Here is a 22,449-nt window from a genome sequence, read left to right on the forward strand (position 1 = left end):
GCCTTTGACATGGTCCTCCTCTCTCTCTAAACTGGGGAGAAATGGATTCCATGACTGGACTGCTGGATGAGGTAGAGGTCAACAGCTCAGAGTCCCAATGGACATCAGTGACAAGCGGTGTCCCACAGGGGTCCGTATTGGGACCAGTGATATTTAATATCTTCATTAATAGCAGAGTTATAGAGTGTACCCTCAGCAATTTTGCAGACAATACCACGCTGAGTAGTGCAGATGACACATCCAAAGGCTGAGATGCCATTCAGAGGGACCTGAACAAGCTTGAGAAGTGGGCCCATGGGAATCTCATGAGGTTTAATAAGACCAAATGCAAGGTGCTGAACCTGTGCCAGGGCAACCCCCACTACCAATACAGGCTGGGGTATGAACAGATCAAGAGCAGCCCTGCTGAGAAGGACTTGGGGGTGCTGGTGGATGAGAGGCTAGACATGAGCCAACAATGTACACTTGCAGCTCAGAAAGCCAAATGTATCCTGAAATGCACACAAAGCAGTGTGGGCAGCAGGGTGAGGGAGGTGATTCTGCCCCTCTATTCCACTCTGGTGAGATCCCACCTGGAGTGCTGTGTCCAGCTCTGGGTTCCCCAGCACAGGAAGGACATTAACCTGTTGAAGTGAGTCCAGAGGAGGGCCACCAAGATTAGAGGGATGGAGAACCTCTTCTACAAGGAAAGGCTAGGAGAATTGAGTTTGTTCAGCTTGGAGAAGAGAAGGTTTTGGGGTGGCCTAATTGTGGCCTTCCAGTAACTGAAGGAAGCCCACAAGAAAGATGGAGAGGGACCTTTTACAAGGGCATGTAGTGACAGGACAAGGGGGAATGGTTTCAAACTGAAAAAAAGTAGGTTTAGATTAGATAACAGGAAAAAAATTATCTTCTGTGAGGGTGGTGAGGCACTGGAAGAGGTTGCCCACAGAGGTTGTGGATGCCTCATCCATGGAAATTTTTAAGTGCAGTCTGGATGGATTTCTGAGCAACCCGGTATAGTGAAAGGTGTCCCTGTCCACAGCAGGGGGATTAGAACTAGGTGATCTTTGAGATCCTTCCAACGCAGGCCCTTCCATGATTCTATGATTTATATTAGTCAATTCCTGTTAACCCAATGATCCTCAGTTTTCTCATAAATGTCTTTCATGTGTTCAGATCTTGAATAATTAGTGCACTGTCCTAACTGTAAAAGAAAAATTTCAATTTATGTGTGTTTCTACATCACCACTGTCTCAAACAAGAATTCCTCATTCACTGAAATAATGTTACAGAGAGCAGTAGTATTATCTGACTGTGCATTTTGATTTTTTAAATAAAAAGTTACAATGGTTATTAAATATATCTGATTAAGTCTGAATAAACCTCTCTTCTAATGTTTCTAACACAATCTAACTTTTCAATATTCTTTTTACATTGATTTGCACTCCCTAAAACACATATTTTTTTCTCTGTTGTCTTCTGTTTTCACCATTTTATTGCAAAACTAACATTCTTCTGTAATTTATAAAGCTAACAGCAGTAATTTTCTTGAGCTTTAATAATGTTAGCTAGGACTTATACTTTCTATCTTCTAAACTCTTTTACAAATAATATTTCCTCCCAACGACTACTAACCTGTGATAGTATAATTGCTCAGAATAGCTGGAGCCACCCATGCAAAAGTATATACTGCAGCTATAGGAAGAGATTTCAGAACTTTCTGTAGCTTGAGTGAAACCCTAATTGAGGCCCAAGGTTTTGATTTTTATTGTTATAGATTTATATGCATGTATCCATGTGTATATACCTGTATACTATGATATTATCATAGAAAATTATCTTAGGTGCAAATTCTGCACCAGAAACAAGCCTTGGTTCTGCATGCCACTGACCAATTCAGTCATGTACCTCACCACTCAGTTACAGAACATCTCTACTAAATCTTCTTCAACATTGCAACTAACTTCAAGTATCATAATTTAAGCACACTCTAGCTTAAAAGAGTTTCTGTTTGACAGCATCACATTGCCCCACATGCCCCAACAGAATTAAACTGAAACAAGAAACAAACAAAAAAAAAAATCTAAAATAGCATTTTTCAAAAGAAATTACATTTTTTAAAAACTGCTAAGTTTTATCTGTGTTAGCAGTAACAGGGGCTCATTCCTTAGATATTAAACCAACATTGAAGCAGGTTGCAACTTCTTTATACTTTCTTCAGTTTTCTTCAGAGAAGACTAAAACAGTGGTAAGACTAATGGATGCTCCAGCCCTGATGAGAAGAGGGGCAACTGAAGGCACTGTGAGCATCCTGCCTCAAGTATATTTTGCACTATGCTGGAGTTCTTTCCCTAACCTCTGGGCTCCCTTCTCCCCATTTCACACTTCATAACCTGCCTCAAAAAACAGGGTGCAATCACCATTGCATTAGGAAAAATATATGTGTTCTGCAGTGCTGGCCTCAGCACCATGGCACCCTGCTGTGAAGTCCTGCTCCTTGTAGCCTCTGCCTACAGTACTGAGCAGTGCTGGAATGCCATGGGAGAAGGAGAGAAATGCTGACATCTGTCTTTGTATCAGAGAGTACACAGATTGATCCCTAGGATCAATAGAGAGGTCAGGATTCAGTCACACATGATCCCTAGCTACAGCTCTTAAATAATTCCTGAAAGACAATGGAGGGAGATATATGTATGGATGTGACCAAGGGTTATACCTTGATCCCATTTTCTGTTTAAGGAGACCTACACACCAGAATTCCTTTCAGCTCTAAATCCATTTTCCTGAGCATAAAACAAATCTCAGTGTCCCTGGTATTACAACAGAAGCTATCAATTTCCTTTAACATATACATTGCTTTTAGACTTCTCTAATGTTAGTAAGTCTCTTTAAGCTCCTAAATTAACAATGAGAACAAAAAAAGCACAAATTGCTTTTAAAAGTAACACAGATTCTAAATATCATCAATAAATAAGGTAGGATCCGAAATGTGACTAGGGAATTTGGGAAGAGAGAGCTCCTGTTGTCTGTGTAAGCAAGCACAGGAATCACCTGCTGGAGTCTCCAGAGTAACAAGAATAGGAGCTTAGGGACTTATAATAAATCACTGGCTTGCAGGTCAATTGAGTAGCCAAAAAACACTTGAATGCCAGCCATGGTGCCATAATAATGGCCTCGCTTGTAAGCTGCTAAAGACAAAACACATCCAACATGATTTTAACATTGCATCCCAGGCAGCCCAGCTCCACAGACCACTTGGACATCACGGCTGCATATCACAGGTTTTCCTTGGAGCTTGGCACCTTGAATATAAAAGAGTCTTCCTTTGATTATTACCACTAGGCATAAACCATTTAGAGGTAAGGGACACAGAATTCTCACACTGCACTGTCCATTATACACACAGCTACCTCGAAAGGGAGAAGAATATATTTCTACATTTTTCAGCTTTTGCTTGTACATGGCACACCATTAGTTTGCCTTGTATCACAAATACAAATTTGATAGGAATCACTATAAAACAGGCTGCAGATTAATCCAGCCCCCTTTCCTCACATGCAGACATTTTATACTTAGCACCAATGGAGCTGCCTGAAAAGAATGACCCAGGTTTGATATTAGGCTTCTAGGTCATGGTTTCACCTTGACAACAGCTCTTTCATTTCAAGCAGTAACATTTGCCAGGATCCCTAAGGTGTTTTCATTTTTGTCAAGAAGTGTAGGAGAAAAAAAAGTATGAAAAAAATGATAAATCTTAATTCATAAGCTACAGGACTATCTCTGTGTCTCCAGCACAAAACTTCAAATCCAATTCAGGACCTGGATGTGTATTAGAAGTCTGCAGATTTAAACCTTGTCCACCATGATCAAACTGGATTTATGGAGCATCATAACTCTCCAGACACCATCCAGCAGCTTATTAATTTAATAGACTCCTGTCCATTCCATGATGTTCCTGCCCTGACAGTCTCTCAAGATAAGGTGAAAGCCTTTTGACAGGACAGAGTGCATATATATTTTCTTCTGTTTTCTTGTGGATGGGGTTGTCGACAACTTGAAATGTGTGGCTCAGCAAATTTGTTTTTTTTTTTTTTCTTCCCTCTTGCTTTGCAGGGAAGATGACAGAGGTAATGGTACCACGAGCACCAAGGGTCACAAGGTTATTGCAGTCTACGTAGCATAACGGATACAAACCCCAATTTAATTAAAAATAAAACACATTTAGCATCTATGTCACATCCTGAAAATAAGGACAATATTTTTCTTTAAATGATTTCTAAATGACTGATTCTACTGAAATTGACTTAGAAAAATGAGGGACAAATACATATATTGAAAAAAATTAAAAAAATCTCTGCATTCTGTTTACATTTATTGCTGCCAGTGGTCTCAACGGTTGAGGCAATATTTCTTTTCACATGGCCACAATAGAAAGTACATATTGGGCTTCTTTTCCGTCTTGAATATCTCATAGGTGACTTATAGAATCAGTGTACAATTTTTTAAATCTTCAGTCCAAAAAATATAATTCTGTGCAAATTGTGTCAGTATTCTGCCTATTTTCTTGTCTCTTCAAATGAAAAACAATTCCAATTTCAAACTATGAAATAAACTACATAATAAGTGATAAGAAGAACATAAGAAAAAGAGACCCCAAACAATATACATACAAAGATAACCTAAAAAAATTTGGCTGATATGTAAATGTAATGCACTAATAATGAACAAAAGCATTTTCATGTTGGAAGTAGAAATACAGTTGTACATCTGCATTTCTTGCCATTTTCCCTTTATTATCTACATGCTTAGAATTTAAAGGCCATGCAATAATTCACTGTATGCTATTATATACATATCCATAAAGATGCATAAAACAACCTTTCTATTGTAGGTAAATAAGACAATATACAAGGCCCTGACCTCTAACTCCCTAAAGTAGAAAAGTGCCCATTGGATCTATTTGTAGAGATAAAAAATAAAAATAAGGAAAAAGTACAGTCCTGCTTCCTGAGTTCTTTGAAGCTGAATAGTGTTTGAATTAAGTCTACAACACTGTGTCTGTCATAAGCAATAAGGACCACTAGTGATAGGGACAAAATATTTTCTTCTGTGGCCAGCAAGGAAATTATCAGGACTGATTTGCAATAGTTTCCTTTGCAACGGTGCCATTTGGCATCCTGCCTTCTCAACATCCCTGCAAAACCAAACATGGAGTCTGACATCTACTTGCCTACCAATCACTCCCATTATTTCTGTATCACGACACATTCTTCCAGTGACTGTGAAAGCAGATATATCATTCCATGTAAGCATTATACACATAATTATAACTCTATTAAGAAATACTCTGCAATTTTTCAGTATTGTGAAAAAGAAATCTAAAACAAGCTCTTTCATGGACCTTTGATATTCAGGTAAGTGTCAGATGTATGCTGTTGAAAACTCAGATATTTTTGTCAGTGGATACAAAGAAAAACAAAAAAAACCTTTAGCACCACCAAAGGCTTCAGCACATTGTTTAGCTAATGGAGGCATCCAGTAGGACAGGAGATACTGCAGTTTTCTGATTGTCCATGTGGAACAGACTAAGTAAATTCACTCGATTTGTTTTTAATAGTATGTGGAAAGAAGCCCCTTGCAATCTAAAATATATGCCCCAAGTTAACCTTCGGCCTACTAAACAACTTGTTCTCTGACCCAGACCAAATTATACTCATACTCTAATGCAGCAGTGTTTAAACTCCTTATGATGTTTGACCTGTGTCTCATTAAGGTCCCTGATGCTGTATGTTTGTGGTGCAATGTACCATTACATTGCCTGAAGTTCTAGGGACAAAAAAAGAGTATTTGCTGGCTGAAAACTCTTTTGCTCAGGAAAACATGGTATCAAGGATCTCACAGAACAATCAAGAAAAGTAATCCTCTGTCACTAAAGGAAAATTTAAGAGCCTTTCTGTTGCAACAACTGAATTTTCCTGCATGTTAAAAATTAGAATGTTTATTTTAAATTAGTAAAATTAATTAAAAATTGCCTTCAATTTTTACTAGTAATTTCATGTGACCTTTTCACAGTGTTTGTGTCTTCAACATACGGCACATACATCAGCTAAATAACTCACCCCAGTGCCAGTGAATTTAGTAAAGAATTAGGTATTTCCTGACTTATTTTAAGTTATTATTTTAAGTGAACCATGGGGCCATGCAGCCAGTGGAAGCCCCAGAAAGGTCAAGCACAGCCCTCCGCCTCTAGCCCTGACTTCTGCCCTGCCCTCTCCACTCTGCTGCCTTTCCTCGAGCTGCTATTTATAAATTAGCTACATGACACAGTTTCAGTGTGGGCAGCTGTCATTTTAACTGATATCATCCTGTAAATCCACACTAACTGACTCCTTCTCTGTTGTGATTGGAGAATAGACTTTCTCGGGCAGCTTTCAAAAGCTGCATCTGTTTGATCAAGCACCCATCCCTTAGCTGTGTGGAGCAGCACTCCCCCGCATTCACTCCCCCCTCTCCCCGCTTTTGTGTTCACCAAAAGAAAATGACAATTCTTGGATCTCACCCTTAGGCAACATTCTCCCTAGCAAGGATTTTGTTATAGTTGCTCAGTGGGCATTGACTGTGATTTCACTTATGGAGACATGGAGGCTTTTTATGGCATTTGGTATCATGTGTCTGCACCATTGGCACAATTAACAGGAGCATCCTGTGGAATCACTTACGAAGATGTCATGCAGTGCCTGTGGAACCGCGCTGGGGTGAGGATGGGTTTTCTCCTCCAGCATCCTCTCAGAAATAACGAAGGGCATAAACTACTCAGTGAGGCCAGGCAGAGGAGGAAATAATATCCATAAATCACTAATGGAAATGCAAAACCGAACACTGCCTCACACAAACTGAGACAATTGCTGGCTTAAGAAGTGTGCTGTGGTTCCCTCCTTTTTGGCAGCCACACCTGACCCCATCCCACCACCCCATGTACCAGCACCCATCCCTCTCCCTCCAAGGGGTTGCCTGCCAAGGGGTCATTTTCTGATTCGGGCTTTGCAGCAGGAGATGTGCCCCACGGCTGCCACCTGGCCGGCAGCATGCTCAGTGGTACACAACGCAACCCAACCGGCCCGGACACACGTTACACATGTTGGTTTTCCTGCACAGAGTTATCCTGTGGTGCTCTGCAATCAATTACTGTTATACCACCATCATTAATAATTTTCTTAATGAAAATGATTCTGTTGATCTCCGTTGTATTTTAATTATCAGAGTTAAGCATAATTACACTGCAGCTCTGAGCTGGCATGTAGACTCCTTTAGGGCGCAATTTTGTTTTAACACACTGATAATGTAATTTTACATTGTGTCAGTTGTTTAGTTATTATCCAGTCGTACAATTCCGCTGTATTCCTGATAACAGATAATAACCTTAGCACCTCCTATATCCTGAAGTCATTTAAAAAGCAATATTGGAATTTCACAACTAGCTAACTTAATCGCCTTATGATTTTATAATTCCCACAGCTAAATATTTGTACAGACACCCTGTTTTAACAATGCCACTAAACATATGGTATCCATACATTTCACATAAATGGTTTAAATACTATCTAGGAAAATGTCTGTTATATGAGCATGGTTTTTAGTCTGTGCAACTGTGTTTTTTACCCTGTTTCTATTCTGGTCAGTCAAAATTTAATTTTTAAAATTGCTGCCGTCCTAGTGAGAGATTTGCAGTAAATACCCCAGCCCCCTCCTAGCTTGTGAGGAGACTGCTACCTGTGGTCTTAGAGATTTTCCAGGTCTGGTGAACGACTCTGTTAGGCACGAACGTTTCTCAAGTACATCATGTGGCAATGACCATACACTTCATGCATCTATACTTTCTAACAATATATCTTGCCTGAATTACACTGTAGCTGTTTTTAAAAATAACATATTTATAATTCTAGATAAGCTAAAATTCATAAAATCTGTCTCTCAAATCTCAGTTTCTATCTCAAATTAGTGAATAGACTATTTTTGAAACATGAGAGAAGTTTGAGGTAAATACTAAAACAAAAAGAGCATTTTTTTAGAAATATAATTACAGTTGTAAAAGTTTCCTTGTCCTAGTATTGGGGAAAGGTAGTTATAAAAATACAGGTAGTGATCCTAGACTAAGTAGAATAATTAGAATATCACTAATTTCAAATGCTGAATATTTATTTCATAGCTATTCACTCTGAATGTATTCTGATGTGCGTTTTTTAATAACTATTTTCTTCATCTAAAGATTTGTGATTCCACTGTAATAACTTAGCAATATAATCCTATACGTGTACATCACATATATATACACATACATACGCACACACACTTTCTGTGTTTGCTTGTTTAGAGAAAATATTTTATGGAGAACATTGAAGGGAAATAGGGACTTAGCTGGCCAGCTCAAACTCTTTTTTAATAGAACCTGCATTCTAGGCTCCTATCCCCATGATTATTCTGTGTGCAATATGTGGGTGATTACAGTGCTCACAACGTCTAGTGAACTGGAAATCAGACTGACATTCCTATGTTTTTCTGAAAGATCTGGGGAAAATTCTGCTCTCAAAGATATCACTGTAATAAGCTAAAAGGAAATATGGCATGTGCTTCTGAGTCAGCAACTGATCGACCAGCACCATGTACTTCTAGCCAATTCTAAACTTATCTTCCTCTTAGAAATGTGCCTATTTACTCCACTCATCTCATCTTGAGTATAGTATGGAAAACAGCTTCCAGGTTACCAAATCTGCTACACAGACAATTCCACACATTTGTTCAGCTAACTGCTTTCAGAAATAACAATGTATTGCTAAGCAAAGTAACAAAATTATACACATGCAACTACAACATAACATCGAATTACAGCTACATGCCAGCTGACACCGTTTCATTAGAAGTAATGGCACTGTAGGAGACAGAAAGCTAACACAAATCAAAGCAATGTAATCTGGAATGATGAGATACAAATTGAAGGAAGAAACATTATTCTATTTATTTATTTTACCATCTTCTATTTGACATTGTTTTGTGATCCAAGTCAATTAATCTTTCTAGTACAAAAATCCCAGCAGAGCTCAAGGCAAGAGTAGGTGCTTAATGACTGACAGAACAGCCACCTCGAAGTGAAAAGAGAGGAACAGAACGCAGTGAAGGTAAAGCATATCTGTAACTTCTTTCCTGCATTAATTTAGTGAAGTAGCAGGTTTTAAACATGTATTTATCCTCAAATTTACCCTCAACTTTAGTTATAATAGACATCTCTGGTAAAGACAATAGAATTCACCATGAGTATTGTGTAACTGTCTCACCATACCTTGTTAACTAGTACTAAAGTCAGCTAAAGTTTAAGTACTAAAATAATCAGTATAATCAGTGAAAAAAAATCCATCACCTTTGAATGAAAAAACTAATGTTTTGGGCTAATCATATTGTATCAAACTGAAGCAAGTTCTCAGTATTTGATAAAAACAATTGTATTTCAGTAGATTAAATCTGACAGCACTGAAACTGCCTAATGAATTAGTTAGTGTTAGTAAAGTACTTTGAAGATGAAAAGTCCAACTGGTAAATATGTGCTAAAGAATGTAATACTTGATAAGATATCATCCTATGGGAATTTGCAGAAGCTATATTTTGGAGGGAAAGTAGTTTCCCATTACATTAAAACGTTGTTGCAGGAAAGTTTGCCTGTGATTATTCAACACTATGAACAGCAAACTGCAGCTCTGGAGTCATGAGAAAAGCTTCACTGCGTTCGTTACTCAGAGCACTTTGCTGCTTCTTCCACTTGGGCTGCAATCAGCAAGCTGTAAAGGGAGGGCAGCTCAACCCTTTTTAGATCTGAGCCCAGTTCTCTAGTACTGCAGGTGTTTCAGGTTGTAGAATGAATGTGTTGACATTCTGTAATTATAATAGAAAGAATTTATAAGACCCTGGTGTGCGAATCATTTTTAACATGCAAATTCCCTGTTTTCAGCGTTTCAACTTTCAAAGGCTTGTGGCAGTTTAAAAGCAATCCTCTTATAAGTGTATAAATTGCAATGATTATAGGAACAAGTTGTAATTGTTTCTAGTAAGTTTTTAGGAGTCTTTGATGTTATGATTAGTGTTTTGTATGTTAATATATTGATATGGATGCTTATTTGCCTGGATGCTTGTATGCTGAAATGGTCACTAGGTTGCCTCAGCAAACAAATCTTTGATCTCAGTAGGTCTGTTCGGTTAGAAATAAAACCTAAAAGAAATTAAACAAGAACAGTGCATGTTCTGAAGTATTCACAAAGTGCTGAGATTGGTGATTGAAATACAAGGAAGGAAAGTCATAGTTTTGCAACCTGATCTTTAGGGTGAATGCCAAACACAGCTACACTAAGTAAGTTATTTTTATTCCATATATTCAAGTGGTGTTTTGTTTATCTTTTTTTTTTTTTTTTAACGTACTGTAACGATTCCATAACTGCATTTTAAAGCTTTCACGGTGACTGACCGGACAGTGTGGTGCATAGTCCATGGTGCTATGGACTGAACCTGAGACTCTTTGGGTTGTTTCAAGATGCAAGACAAAAGCCTTTGCATCTTGAACCAAAGGAGCTGTTAGATGTGGTAGGTTAGATAAAGCGAGTTTGATAGGGAGCCTCATAAGAACTTGTACTGGCTTGAGCAAATCTGACAATTCACATAAGACGGAAGTGCTACCCATTATGACGAACCAATACATGATGATGAAGCATCATCACATCAGGCTGCTACACAGAGACTGGAATGTCAGAGGTGACAACCCTGAAACACAGTTCCAGTTATCCTCTGTTACCACGCTGATGACATAAAGTCTTTTCATAGTCCAATCAAGTCCTTACTCTTCTTACAAAACTGGATTTCAGTTAGTAGTCTACAATGTAACATAACGTAACATGGGGAAATGATACACAGTATGCCCAATAAAATGCCTAAAAGAATTCATCTATTCAAAGTGTATAGATTTTACTGATGTTTCCCAAGAGGCACTAACTCTCAGAGAGAAATGGATGGTATGTCTTATGTCATCTGATGTCCTTCAGTGTTTAAAAAGCGCTTAATAAACTGCAGAGACTATGTGGGGTTTTTATATAACTAAAATTAAAAAAAAAAAGGCAAAACCAGAACGTGGGAGGAAAATGAGAGGGAAAACTGACATTAAGGGGAGACATACTATTAATTTTCCTATTATGCAACAGGTATATGTTTGTCTCAGTAGCTTACACAGGAAAGTAAAGAAAAAAATAAGCTTGTGTTTACCTTTGCTGTACACAATGCAGTTGTTTTTGTTGTCTTCTACTCCTTGCCAAGTCACATCCAGCAACCACTTGGGGCCAGCAGTCAGTACCATAGGGACTGAAGCCTTTGTCTTCTGTAGGAAGGACGATAACAAACAGATGCCATTTGCTTGCCTTGATTAAGAACTTGAATAATAATAGTAATAATAATTTTATTTGCAAACAACAAAAGCTCCAAATCCATCAGCCAAGTTCTTATTCCTCTGCCTCAGGATTTTTTTTAAGAAGACACAAGCAGGAAGCTTTAGTTCTTTCATTGACTGAATGGTGAAACTATTATCAAGGATTTTTCCGAATGATATTGGATCAGATCTCCAAGATTAAGCAGATCTCTGGTGGCTGAGAATTATAAAGGGAATACAGATGACTTTCACAGCAAAGAGCCAAGTGTTTAGAAGTGAACTTTAGACACATTGTACATTATTATCAACAGGATCTCACTATTTCCTGAAACAGACAGGAAAGAATTTAAAGAATCGGTATCCATTTCAAAGATCTGTCCTGGGTAACATTTGTATTATCATAGGAAATAGTTGTGAATTCATAATGGAATTTTCCCTGCTTTGCTATGTGTTGATGTGTGATTTTACTATGTCTGAAATCATAATAATGCTAAATATTCACTGGACTTTGTCTCAACAAAGACTAAAATACAAGTTGCATTAATCCATTGAAAGGCTCAAAAGTAAAGCAAGGCGTTACCACACCTGAAAGGCATGGAGTCAATTTAATAAAAACATCTACTGTCCACATTTCATACTCTATATTTAGAGAATTTGGTATTTGAGGAGCTAAGGCAGAGGCCTCAAATTTATTAACATTTAACTCCCGTGGGTAATCCTGAGTTTGTCAGTATGTGGCACTGAGATGACACTTAGGCTTCTGTCATTCACAGTTCTTTTTCTCTGTATCGAGAGAGAAACCACAACAGAGAGTACAAACTACAACAGTCACAACATAACTTTTAATTGTTTTTTTTTCCTAGAATATAATTCTGTCCAAGACATTCCATCCTTCTGTAAGAGAATTTAGTTATTTTTATATTCCACCAATAATTCTCTAGTTGGCTCCACTTACATTCTGTTGTGATATGACTAAGAGAGTTAAAAAAAATTTAGATACAGAAATTCATAATGAACTTTCCAGATGTTTTGGCCACATTTATTATCTATGACCATTCTAGAAATGTAGTGAAGTATAAAGAGTTACCACAGAACCTACTGAACTCACAAAATATACAGGAAAATACTTATTGAAAATAAGATATTATTGATAATGTTTTAGTTACATAAGATATAATTAATAATTACATAAAATATATAGTTACTATAATTATGATATACCAATATTTTAATAATGATTATAGAAAAATATATATTAAATATCACAGTTCTTCATAATTCAGGGTTTTTTTATCTTTTCAAGTTCCAATAATGTTTTATCAAAGATAGTACTTTTTACTTAATTTTCACTTCAGATTTTGCATTTTTCATACAACTGTTTGGGCATAAGTCACGCTTCATCTATATGCACTCCATGACATTATTCATCCTCCATAAGTATTGGAAAAAACAGGTAGAAATGATGAATGAAATCAGGAGAAAGGAATGTAACATCTAGCAAAAATCTACTTACCTAGTGCAAAAGTACTGAAACCAGAGACATGCAATGTCTCAGTTCCTAATACTGCTTTTTCTAAGGGAAGTTGCAGAAAGTATGTTTGCTAGAGTCAACGCAGCTGCATGCACTGATATTCTGAATTGACATTCTAATTAATAACTGACCAGTAAACAAGACAATTTTATTAATTTTTTAAAAATTTGGTGTAAATTATCAAGAACCCTGATATTATCAGTTATGAAATCAGTGCAAAGTATTTAAATATGGACTGCATAGAAAATAATGATGTAAACAAGGCATGAACCAAAAAAAGAGCTGCAAGAGGTGAGATGAAAGGTAATCGAACTATCATCTCCATCTTCTATTATAGAAAAGTCTGGACTTCAGTGTAATTTACACCAAAACAGTGCTAAGGCTGCCATGGAAACAATGAAAAGTAGCTATTCCTCACACACCTGAGAATCATACCCGAATTAAATACAAGCTGTAACATGAATGTTAGTAACCATGGCTTCACAGCAATAATGAAGAGGAGGATCAGGACATGTTCCTACCACTTGCTGCATTTCTCCAACTGCCATTTCAGTTAAACCTTTAACATGTTTTTGTGCTTATATGTGCTCTCAGTCTCTGGTAATCCCACATACAATCAAAAGACAGTGCAATATTATCCAGCTAGTGAACTTTTACAAGTACACCATAAATGATTAAGACATTCAAACAAGGGGTTTTTTTTCCTAAGTTGGTGGCCAAGTTGAAAAGCAGAACAAACCAAAATTCTATCTTTTAAGTGCCGAAGGGATCATCTATTTAATTTTCACAAGATCTAATTCCTATTTCTGGTTTTCTTCTTTCCAGATGTCTGACATTACATTGTGTCTCTTCCATCTTTAAGGGTATTATCTGCATTAAGGTGGTATCAAAAAGCCTCAAATAATATCAGGATCTTCTTGTGCTGGGCAATAGTTTATTATCTACATAGTCAGGACAAATAAAACATCCTGGGAAAGGATTATACTTAACCACATACTGCTAAAGAAGAATGAGATGCAGAGATACCATTTGACTTTCTCATGGAGATTAGTTTCTCCTTTAGTAAAGGGGTGGACTTAGTCCCAGGCCACCACCCCAGTTTTCTCCAGACAAGGCAAGGAGCCCAGGCAGGTGCCTTATCCCTTCTGAGGCAAAGCAGGGGCAGCAGCAGGTAGACTGAGCACCAGCAGTCAGCATATGTGTCTGCTTTGCCATTCCCCATTTACAGGGCTTTTTTGAAACTTAAAGAACTACATGGTAATCGCTAAATTAGCTTCCAGGTTGGCTTGGCAGTAAAACTCTTAATCAGCTCTGCAGCTGTAAGTGGTCTCTAAGCACTAGAGATAGACTGGAGGAGGAACAGGGTGTTTTGTTTCACAGCTCTTCTAGCCTAGAAGAACTGGTGGACACCTCAAAAGAATTTCCCATTCTCTCATAGCTCTGCGCCCAAGCTGCATAGATATGTAAATAAACTTCTTTTAATATGAAAGCGAAACTTCACAAGGCCCTGGCTGCTTGTAAAGCTTGGCAGCTCCACTGAAGGATATGAGCCATGGCTTGTCTTTGATGCACCTCACAGCCATACTGTGTGAGCTGTAAGGCAAGTCAGGACCACGGCAGCAGTTCTTGGGGTCTGGCATCCTGTGAGGTTCACATGTTCATACGAGGTGTTCACCACCGAGAGATGATTGCTCTTGTTGTGCCTTATTACATAGCAAGAACTGAAGCAAGCCTGCTGATTCAGGAAAGACCATTTCCTTAAAATGGTTAAAATGAAAAGACCCCAGTTCAAGATAACAAGAAGCTATGGTTAAATCAGTCATGCCTTTATCACCTCAAGATTAGACTACTGCAATGCGCTATACCTGAGGCTACATTTTAAATCCATTTGAAAGCTGAAGCGGGTGCAGAATGCTGCAACCCGCTTCTAAAGCAGGATATCGTGCTTTGAGCGCATTACACCAGTGCTTTTTAATCTGCACTAAGTGTCTGTGGGATTTAAGGCACTGGTTACAATCTATGAAGCCTGAGACCTGTCTGTTTGAGATACCTAATTGAGACCTGCCAGGTCCTTTGTCTGAACTGTACAACCATGGCTGAGAACCACCGAGGAACATGAAAAAAGGCTTTCTTAGCTTGACATAGAAGAAAGTCTTTGCAAGGCAACATGTTCTTCATGACAGCTCTTCACCTTTGGGACATCATCCCCCTTGAAGTAGTACATGCACTGACTCTCAGAAAGTTCTATGAAAATCATCCTGTAATTCATGAGATATACTTGTCATACTGTAAAATTTAGTTGGTCATTCCCAAAACAGTGGAGGTAGGTGTTACCTACTTTATGCTGTTGGGGTTTTTTTACAGTGCTCTTAGGAATAACTCTAGAATAAAAAAGGTGCCTTTTTACACAAAAAAAAGCTTTCTTGTCACAGGAGTAATAATATTTCAGCTGCTTAGAAATAAGAATTCAAAAACCAAACATAATTTAATTTCTCCCTCCAAAAGAACTGCTACACACTGGTCAAAAGCTTACAAAACATCCTACCTACTGCCTATGTATAATCACAGGGCTCTGCTAACGTGGGTGTCTGTAAGATGGGGCCATACAGTAGTAACCTCACATTTTATAAATGAGGGCACATTATAAAACCAGAGTATTGTTCACTGCTCTACACTAGGTAAGTGTGCATTCTACACTTGAGTAATTTTTACCTGAAAATGCAATTTCTGCTAATGTCTTTGTGCCATAACTAGACAAATTTGACAAGGACAAGCAGGGTCAAAACTGTGATCTCTCAGGAAACAATTAGAATCAGCTAATGAGGATAAAAGAGGTCAGGCAGGCATCCACTTTTTACTAACCTTTGAAGCAACTGGACAAACAAGAGAGGTAACCCTCAATAAATGTTTATATTCAGTCAAGAGGTTAATGGAGATAAAAATAGCCATCACAGCAGGCTGAAAACTGTTTTGCACTCTTGCTAAAGGAATCAGTGCTGACAAGTAACATTAGATGGGCTCTTTCCTGAAAACATTTCTAACATATGATGTGTTTGGCCTGGTAGAAACTTGAGGAAACCTCGATGTTGAAGAGAAATACAGTATGATCAAGCAGTTTGAAGTCTGTGAAATTCTCATGTTAAATGCCAGATTGGTGCCAGCTGTTTCCCAAGAAGCTGTGCTGAAGCAAGAAACAGGTATTGAGCTACAGTAAGTCACTGTGACACAACTATCCTGTCCAAGGCACGGCATTCCAAGAAGCGTTCGACATTATTTAAGGAGATGTACTGATACCCAGGGGCTGTCTTTCCAATTGTATTTTGGTTCCTGCAAACAGATTTTCTTTCTAAATCTCCCAAAGAGCCTTACTACCCATGAAAGATACAGAAGGTTACCAAGACGTCTTTGTGCCCTTTGAGAAAGTTCTCATACCACCACTGTGTAGTATTACTTTAAATAGTCAATTAAAACAAAGAGTATACAGTGAGGGGAGCTGTAAATATACCTCTGGTGCCTTCAGATACAAGTATGGGATAGTAAAACATCAGTTAATACACCAATGGAGGTTTTTACTTTGAAATTCAATTTAAATTCAATTGGATCATCACAGGGTTGACACCTTCTGACATGCTGAAACTGCAGAACATCCCCTCTAGAGAGGTTAAGTTCACCTTTGATGGTCACCATATTCAATACAGCAAACTTTAAAAGCTCATCAAATCAGTTCATCTGGGAAGGTCTCCTAAGGGTCATTCTGGACCAAGCAATAGCAGAGATTTGTATAGGTCTCAGACTATCCCAAATATTAATTAATATTTGTTTTAAGATGTTTTCGAATAATAAGAAGAGTGATAACTCCATTTTATCACCTCACACTTACACTGACTGTCTCAATGTATTTCTTTACCATATAACTGGTTATAAATTCATCAAGTCCTAAACCAATCTCATCTAAACAGCTCAGTGGACAGACACAGATACGCATTTGTGGTTAATTTGTCTGCAATCAGCTGGACTGTCTTTCCATTTCTGTATCTTCCTTGAAAAATCTTATGTTTTTTCCAAAGAGGATTCAGTCTTGGAAGAACAGTTATCACAAAGGCTTTTCTAGAAAACCTGCCAGTCAAGGCCTGTGGCAGCACTTAACAGTGCCATGTCTTTCTCTTTTGCATGCAGAGGCAATTCCTCTCCACCCACACAACCCTGGAGATGTCAGGAGGTTTTCAGTGTTGTGGTTCCATGCTGATGACAACATCACAAAATAAAGCAAAGGCATGGCAGTCTCCAGCCTGTAAACACCCACCCAGGAATCTTGCAGTTGCACCAGGATTTCAGCTTTCACAGCCCCCAATATGTCTGTTGGTGAGATCTTGAAACTTAAACTAAATGCAAAAGAAATTTTGCAATCCTTAGTCCTTGTAGTTGAAAAAAAAAAAAAACAACCCAAAAACTTTGAAAACCTGATACAAACATAAGAATGCAGTTAATTTCACCTAAATCTGTAGAGAGCCTGGGATAACTGAGTTACTACTTTACAGCTTTATAGGATCCAGTGTTTCAGAGGAGTGTTCAAGTACCATCCATCAGATATCCACCTACATGAAGAGAGTCAAGAGTATACAAGAACCTGTATACCCACACAGACAAATTGTTGCTTGTGATGGGCCATGAAACTAGTGGTGGAAAAAAGAAAGAAATTACTTCTCAGTATCTTTTTTGGTGATAACAGAAGAAAAAGAATTGGTAACATTTGAAGAGGTTGGTCAAATCAAAACCCTTTAATGTTTCAAATACAAATAACGGTGAAAAAAATGTACACGCAGATGGAATCCCAACAGACAGCTGGGATTCCCTGCAACTGAGAAACCCTGCTGTTTACCCCAAGAGATCATCACTTGTCAAGTGACAAAACTGAACATACATTTCACCATGTATCTATCACCACTATGTACATTTCATCCACAAGCCTAAAGCAGACCAAAGAAATTATTCAAACAAAAAAACCTCACACTCCAGGTATGTTAATATTTTCCAACGCTTGTCAGGATTTCAGTATGATTCCAAATTTTTTATTGCTATCAAATACGCCTTCCTGATGCAAATTAAATGTGCGCTAAACATGGGGATCATTTTGTGTTACCTAGCTAGAATGCATTTTTTTTCAAATCTGTAAAACAAACAAAAATCAAATGTCACTGTAACTTAGGTACAAAGTAATGCTGTCAAAAGCAACTTCAGTTTGTTCTATTTAATCCAGGATGTCCTTAGAATTCATCTTCAAATTTAAACCAAGAAGGTTTAAATTAATCCAGATTCTATGGCACTTTGTCCTAGCTGAGAGTCTTGGTGATTTCTTCTGACTGCTCCTGTGGCCCTGGAGGAGGTGACAATCAATTCATTGGAACAGGAATGGAAAAGCTGGAAACTGGATCTCTGAACACTCAGTGATCTTCCACTGCCTGTATCACCCTGTCTTGACAGACTTTCTACTCCCATCCTTCTCTTCTATTAAGTCTTCATCTGGCTTCACTCCACAGCTGCTCCTCCCCTGTCCTCCCACCTTTTCTTTTTCCCCCATTGTATATATACCTAACTATGTATAGGTAACTTCTCCCTTTCTCAAAGAGCATAGGATGGATAGCAGTGTATTTTGCCTTGACTTTCTCATTTTATTTTTCCTATTACACTCTGTCCTGTTCATTTTGTTCCTTGGGAAAGCAGTATATATATATTTATTGTGTGTTTACACGATGACCAGAGTCAAGAAATGATATTCTTAGTCAATGCTGTGATGAGTATAAACATGATGAGGATATTCTGCAAGTTGACAACTCTAAGTGAATCATATCTGTTGTGGTGAGTCGATACCTGTGGGTAGCATGTGCCCTGTCAGTGTGTCTTAGCACTCGGGTATCTGCCACGGGTGTTGAACCTTTCTGCTTTACTGTAAAGTTGAATACTTTGGATAATACTATTTCAGAGATGACATACACCTGTACTGATAAAATCACACACTATAGAACTTATCTTTAGACAAGATATAATGCAGTGCTGCTTGCACACTTTCACACTGAATTATCAGTGCGTTTTTCCTAGTGGATTAACCTCACCTGTAAATTATTGTCTACTCTATGAATTTCATCTCTTTCTCTGCTAATGAGACCATGCTGATATTTGCCAGTACACACTTGTTGAATGCACTTGCTTGAATGTAACTTCTTTCACTTTTGCTAAACATTTCTCATGAAAGATAGATGAATCCTCTGCTTCTATGGCTCAGCTGCAATTCTGCAAACATTGAGTTTACGCTGGACAGGCTGAGGGACTAAACTCTGGGATAAACCATCCTTGGTAAGCTTCTGACAATTGGTCTCTTACTTTGCACAAATATCATTTGGGTTTGGAGTAGTTAATGTGACACTAGATATTCCAGATGACCAAGGGGACAATTACAGAGGTTTTTCTAGAAGACATGAAGGCATTTATATTGCATATGGATTAACGATGCCTGGTCCCATGGTCCAGCTATTTACACAGATGCCATTCACCATGATTGTTGCATGTACAGATTAGTTAAAGTATGATACGGAATAATAACTGGTTTAGAGCAATTTTGTAACTGTTTCTCTGTTATACTTTTTCTTATTCTGGAATGGATGATTTAAACCACCTTTTCCAGAAGTCCAAATTTCATGTATCATATGTTTATTTTTATCTAAGGAATAGAAAAAGGAGTAGCAACAGGACAAGGGAGAATGGCTTTAAACTGAAAGACTGTATGTTTAGATTAGATATAAGGAAGAAATTCTTCAGTATGAGAATGGTGAGGCACTGGCACAGGTTGCTCAGAGGATAAGATTCCTCATTCCTGGAAGTGTTCAAACTCAGGCCGGACGGGGCATTGAGCAACCTCATGTAGTGGCAGTTATCCCTGCCCATGTCAGGGGGCTTGGAACTAGATGATCTTTAAGGTCCCATTCAATCCAAACCATTCTATGATTCTATGAATCCATTAAAAATATAAAAATTAAAAAAGGACATGCATAAAGCCTTCTATAAAGCATCAATTACACAGAACTACAGATTAGCTAGTTATAGATTCTGCTTATTATATATTATTATTACTTTGTTTGGAACTGCAAACACAGGTCATGTATTTTACTTTAGAAAAGTGAATGTTTTTGTCATGAATGGTGAATAAGTCATGATTTAGCAACAGTAAAAGACAATGGCTTTTTTAGTTTTATCTTTTTTTTTTTTTGCTCAGAACCCAAGAGATAGAAAATAAAAAGTTCTTTGTATATGCTTGTCCAATGTTTTAACTGTATAAACCAATGCAGCTCTATTAGGATTACATTTCTAATAAATATTATGAGGAGTTTACAAAATATATATTCAATACAAAGGCATTGTAGACAATGGTGTAGGTATTGCAGTGTAATTCTCTTGATGATGCATCACACAATACTTGAACTCCAGTGGTGCACACACTGAATGCACACAAAATATTATATATAAATTCCTACCTAACTAATTTGAAAGTAAATTGGGAAATAGAAAAAAATCTTCTATGTATTTCTTAAGGACCTTTTTAAGACTTTATGCTTGTTTTTATTAGGCTTTTTTAATATATCTTTACCAGGAGGAAACAGTTTACTTTAAAGTAAGAATCTAAATCCAATATATAATCCTCTGCCCAAATTTCATACTTGTTAATATAGCATAATCATTTAAGGTAGAAGTTTAACGCATGATTCGACAACCAGAAGTCTACATGTATGACTTTGATTAATTATTTTTAGTTCAGTTAAAACATCCCAGTTTATCTCCTTTTAAGATTATCCTTGACATATTTAGAAATCCTAATGCAGATTTTATGGCCCACACCTATCCCTGATGGTGCTAATGGACTAGAAATAATGAATCATTCTAATTTGGATGAAAGGACCACACAACATTGTGGCAGTCCTTTAGAGAATTAAGGCTCAATTCTGATCTTCTAGACTTATGAATGCGTTTTTGGGATTAGGCCTCGTATCTGTACATCTGTTGAGTCTCAAGGGGTGTATACTCAGCTAAGTATTCTGACCTTCCAATGTACTGTATCAAATGTGTGGCCTTGGGATATGAAAGGATTTGATTGCAACTGTATTTTAACACTGACTTAATATATAATTATGGGGTAAAACCTAATTCCTCCTTACATCTTCATGTAGAAAATTCCTTCACTATTAAGCAGACACTAGGATATTTTTTACCCAGCAAGTACAATAGTAAATGGAAGAAATTGAAACATCCACCCAGGATAATGTAAAATCAAGGACAATCTTTTTAGGAATGGCTTTAAAGTCAGCTTCTTGTGTCTGTAAAACAAATTTAAATTATCTTCTGTGAGTGTGTTGCTAGCTGGCATGCTGTTGCATTATGCACGATACTTTATTGCTTATGTAAAAATAAACTGGAACAAGGTTCCTTTAGTGATTTTCCCAGTTACTCTATGCTCTCTTGTTTACAAGTAATAAGGAGAGCGATTAACTTTACTCACACATTGTATATAATACTGATGGGAAAGTTTGCGAATAACTGGAATCTTCACTTATTTTATATTCACTTGTAATTTCTATTTTTCTAGTCTATGAAAGATAGAATGTTGTAAAATTTCCTTTAGCTGGTTAAACTTTCATAAGATATGCATAGTGTTTTCATGCAAAAATTTTATTTTTTTTCCCACTGAAAAACCCCTTCCCAAATACTATCAGTGAAAAACCCCTTCAAAACATTAAAAGAGACTTCACAAGAAAATAAGTTCAACAGATTTTAACATATGACTATGCAACATTTTAGGGGCTTTAATCTTTCTTCTATACCACCAAATTCTGTATAGATTTTTAAATAAATAACAGTGGTATAGTTAAATGATTAATATGGGAATTTCAAAGAAAATACATTCCCAAATTCTGTGCTCTCTCATCAATATGATCTTTCACAGATCTGAATTACGGATTCATGGTGCTAACATGGTCTTTATCATTTCAGAAGGCTTGGACCAAGAAGAGAAACTGAACCTTTACCTTGCAAGCAGTTACTTTCTTCCAGTTGAAGAATCTGCTACACATAAGCAGGTAATTTTTTCCTTGCTCCCTTAAAAGCCTGAGGATTTTATTTTACTGTTCGCACGCAAAAATGAAAAAGAAGTTCCCTAAAATGCCCAATGGCAGATTAAAAGGATCCTTATTTTTTGTAGTTTGTATGACATAGTTGTGTAACACAGCTCTCATATAAATTGTTTCAGTGTGCTGATTATATTGCAGCATGACTAAGAACTGCAACAATGCAAGTTTCCATGAAAAAAAAGTTTTCAAAGAATGGGTGAAGGTCCTTCACTGGGATTGGAGATAAAGATGGAGAGTCCAGCAACAGGACTGGTGAGTATGGGACTCTGGTTCCAGTAAGACTCAACAAACAGCTCAGATCAGAATCT

At 37.4% G+C, this 22,449-nt stretch overlaps 1 protein-coding gene across 4 annotated transcripts in view; it reads right to left on the reverse strand.

The window, feature by feature from the left end:
- ZFPM2 (zinc finger protein, FOG family member 2) overlaps positions 1 to 22,449 on the reverse strand; it is a 307,827-nt gene that overhangs the window by 98,338 nt on the left and 187,040 nt on the right. For all 4 annotated transcript variants that reach the window (XM_032698256.1, XM_032698266.1, XM_032698276.1 and 1 more), the window contains one exon: positions 11,278 to 11,389. In XM_032698256.1, coding sequence (XP_032554147.1) covers positions 11,278 to 11,389 — 112 coding nt within the window. The remainder of the gene's footprint in view (positions 1 to 11,277; positions 11,390 to 22,449) is intronic.

The sequence above is a fragment of the Chiroxiphia lanceolata genome, chromosome 1 (assembly GCF_009829145.1).
Source record: "Chiroxiphia lanceolata isolate bChiLan1 chromosome 1, bChiLan1.pri, whole genome shotgun sequence".
Taxonomy (NCBI): Eukaryota; Metazoa; Chordata; class Aves; order Passeriformes; family Pipridae; genus Chiroxiphia; species Chiroxiphia lanceolata.